The sequence below is a fragment of the Mus pahari genome, chromosome 4 (assembly GCF_900095145.1).
Source record: "Mus pahari chromosome 4, PAHARI_EIJ_v1.1, whole genome shotgun sequence".
Lineage (NCBI taxonomy): Eukaryota > Metazoa > Chordata > Mammalia > Rodentia > Muridae > Mus > Mus pahari.
In genome coordinates, this window is record NC_034593.1 from 146,175,581 (window position 1) to 146,179,762 (window position 4,182).

A 4,182-nucleotide genomic window follows, 5' to 3' on the forward strand; every position below is an offset into this window, starting at 1 on the left:
GTGCATATCTAGTGACTTCTTTTGTGATTGGGTTACCTCACTAAGGATGATATCCTCCAGATACATCCATTTGCCCAAGAATTTCATAAATTTGTTGTTTTTAATAGCTGAGTAGTACTCCATTGTGTAAATGGTAAGTTGAATTTTTAAGTATAATTTTTATTAATTTCTCAAGAATTTCATAAATCTTTACAATGTATTTTGACCATATTCACCCTTTCTTACCTCTCCTCCCAACTTCATATCCTCATTTTTAAATAAATCATTAAGTCCAATTAATGTTGCCCATATGTACATGGAAATAGGGCTGGAGTCATTGACTTTCCCTCCCCTAATAACCATCAGCTGTCAGTAGTTCCTTGGCTATGAATGGGGTTTGTAAATCCCTCCACCTCCATACTGGAATGTTGACTGGTTTGATTGTGTGCAGGCTGTGCAGGCAACCATTTTTGTGAGTTCATGAGTTCATTAGTACTGTTATATCCAGAAGACCCTGTTTCCTTCAAGTTCTCCCTGATCTCTGCGTCTTTTATGATGAATCTTTTGTGTGTGTGTGTGTGTGTGTGTGTGTGTGTGTGTGTGTGCATGACACATGTGTCTGTCTGGTGGTGTTTCTTATAATAGAAAAAGTAAGGCATAAAACTAAAAGAAGACCAAGCTACTTGAAAGTGCTACTTAAGTGATATTTCTATCTTGTAATGCTTGATTTAGAAAATCCTTCAATAATAAAATAAAATATAAAATATTTTAAAAATAATTTTAAAGCAAACAAAGCAACCTCAGAAAAGCATAGCCATAATACAAAGCACAAAATAGAGTTTAATAATTTCATAGTGGTAAACTATTCTACCAAGGTTACTTTCTTAGTTTTTATTTATTTTGTATGATTGGTCAGTTCATTGTTGTTTCATTTTATGTCAAATATTTGGATTAAAAGTTGATTAAATTTTAAAACATAATAAAAACAGACCCTAAAAACTTGACCTCTTCTAGCAGAAAAATAGTGTTACACAAATTGTGCTTAGACTCTTATACTTTCACCTTTTATTATTCTTAGCAGAAGACTCTGTATTCTTACTCATTTTGTACACCTCACAGTGATTGTATCACCTTGTATTAGGTCTGTCTGATTGGGTGGGAAGAGGATTTGTAGGTACTATTAACCTGAAAGCACTACAACCATGAAGTAGAGAATGAGGAAATAATCAATGAATAATCTGTCAAAGTGTTTCAGAGAATATGGCAGTGGGAAAGTTGTATCTGATGAGTTATGACAATAAGTCATTGTGGACAAGAAGTAGTGGAAAACAAAACAAACAAACAAAAAAGAACTGTTACCAAGCAGTCCCAGATTTAGGCTCCTTGGAGAATAAGGATAGAGGGATTTATATGAAGATATCGATGGGAAATGAATCTTTGAAATTCTCTCTCTCTCTCTCTCTCTCTCTCTCTCTCTCTCTCTCTCTCTGTGTGTGTGTGTGTGTGTGTGTGCGCGCGCGCGCGTGTGCATGTGTCACCCCCCTCCTCTCATTGTTTTTTCTTACGAATTGTCACGTTTTAGATTCCAGCTTAAATCTATAAAATGTTCTCAAAGTAAGCCTAGTCTGCTCATCACTGTGGATCACTCATTAACAATGACAGAATAGATTAAAAAAGAAAAATATTAGTAAATATTTATAGTATTATTCAAAAGCATAAGAATTTAGTAGAGGTTGATGGTGTTTGTAAGGATGATAATTTTAGTTTTCTAGTTTTTGGTTTTAAATTTATTAGGGCATCTAAGTAAAATTTATCCAGCAGAATTTTGGAAATGTGAGTCTTGTAAAGGAAAATCAAGGCAGAAGAAAGATTTTTTTTTCAGTCATCCTCATTGAAACAGTAGTTACAAGTATATAAATGGTTCTAAGAAGAGAAGAATATAGACAATAAGCACAAAGCTGAGGACTAAGCCTAGGAATGAAAAGAGAATATTTCATGTCAGTAATTATGCTATGTGCCTATTTATGTTCAAATATTTTAAATAGAATTTAAATTCTAATTATTATGTATTGTAGATATGGATTATATGACTATGAGAGTAATGAGTTTTGAGGCAAAATTTTTTCCATAGTTTCAAAATTCTTATGATGGAAATAGAAATGTATGCATTAACTTACTGCCTAAACACTAATTATCCATTTTCCAGAGTTTCAAAAGGTAAATAATGCCAACTTTGCAACTTCTGCTGAACATGTGTTCTATGTATTATATAGTCCTGGTTTGTGGTTTTGTGGAATTGGTTTAATGTAATAAGTCCTTATTCTCTAACAGTTTTTGGCTTAAGGCTTATATCTCTCTGTTAATGGAAGCTGTGACATATATTTATAAAATTATGACAAACTGAAATTAAAACCTGTTATACATGACCCATTAGAACTTTGCTAACACAATACATAACAAATGCTTTTACTGTAATGTAATGTAATAAAATTCTTATCTTCCTAACTATAGTAAATTATTTCCATTATTTCCTCAACTGAAGGATACTTATCATTTTATCCCTATATATCATGTAATGAAAATTGGAAATTATTGACACTGTACTTTACATGAAAACATAAGTTCTTAAACTGGCATCTTTTTGTAGATGATAAATACTTTTTCTCGATGTGTACTACGTTGTGCTGAAGAAGTGGATCTTGATGAGCTTCTGGCTTCAAGATTCGTTTCTTTCCTAATGGATCATCATCAGGAAATTCTTCAAGTACCCACTTATTTACAGGCTGCAGTGGAGAAACATCTTGACTACATTAAAAAGGGCAATGTAGGTATTTTGAGCCTTAAAAATCTCTGCATTACTTATTAGCAAGTAGCAAATCCATCTCAAAGTAACCCCATAAAAATGGACACTTATTAGCTCATCATATAAGCATTCTCAAAGTCAGGAATGTATGGAGCCTGGAGACTCATAGAGCACTGGGACTTTTCTTTCCTTTTCCTCTCTTGCAGTTCCATGTTGACAGATGTTTCCTTCACATTATGAGAAATATAATTATTAAATATGAAATATGATTATTAAAGTTCCTGCATACAACATTGAGTTTCAAATCAAAGTAAAAAGAAAAAAAAGTCCCTCTACCTCCATTTTAAAAAAGGAAAACAATGTACCCTCAGCTCTGTGAAGAGGAGCATGTCACTGTGGCCAGTTTTTATATTGGTGCTAGGAATCCAAACTCAAGTCCTCATACCTACTTGGAAAATACTTTACCAGTTGAGCCATCTCCCCAGTTCCTATGTATGAATTCTTGATTACCTCATGCTAAGTTAAATGTCTTAGAAAATATAAGGGTAAGTAGGGTGAAAAGAATCTTATTCTGAACCATTCTATATAGTTAAAGCAGAATTTGTTTTTTTTTCCTTTTTTTATTTTTAATTTACTTTTTACACTCCATATTTCATTCCCCATCCCCTCCCATCCATCCTCCCACTACTCCCCATCCCACACCTCCTTCTCACCCCACTTCATCTCCACATGGATGTTCCCAACCCCTACCCCACCTGACCTCTAAACTCCCTGGGGTTTCCAGTCTCTTGAGGGTTAGGTGCATCATCTCTGAATGAACACAAAGCTGGAAGTCCTCTATTGTATGTGTGTTGGAGGCCTCATATCAGCTGGTGTCTGCTGTCTGTTTGGTGGTCCAGTGTTTGAGAGATCTCAGGGGTCCGGATTAATTGAGACTGCTGGTCCTGCAGTATCATGCTTCTCATCAGCTTCTTTCAGCCTTCCCTAATTCAACCACAGGGGTCAGCTGCTTCTGTCCATTGATTGGGTGCAAATATCTGCATCTGACTCTTTCAGTGCTTGTTGGGTCTTTTGGAGGGCAGTCATGCTAGATCCCTTTTTGTGAGTGCTCTATAGCTTCAGTAATAGTGTGAGGCCTTGGGACCTCCCCTTGAGCTGGACCCCACTTTGGGCCTGTCACTGGACCTTCTTTTCCTCAGGTTCCTCAAAAAAGAAGAGGGTTAGACTAAATAGAATGGGAAAAAAAATGTTAGAAGGGGGGGGGGACCCTAAACAAGATATCTACCATATTCAGGTGTTGACTAACCAGCACATTTTGTTCGTGCTTTTTCTCATGTATACTATAATAATATTGTACTGGCTTACTATAAATATGTACCTTATCTTCTTTTTTTTTTTTT

General features: G+C 35.1%; 1 protein-coding gene across 2 annotated transcripts in view; it reads left to right on the top strand.

The window, feature by feature from the left end:
- The window catches only part of Depdc1 (DEP domain containing 1), a 28,797-nt gene that overhangs the window by 22,748 nt on the left and 1,867 nt on the right, over positions 1 to 4,182 (top strand). For both annotated transcript variants that reach the window (XM_021195612.2, XM_021195615.2), the window contains one exon: positions 2,627 to 2,803. In XM_021195612.2, the coding sequence (XP_021051271.1) occupies positions 2,627 to 2,803 (177 nt within the window). The remainder of the gene's footprint in view (positions 1 to 2,626; positions 2,804 to 4,182) is intronic.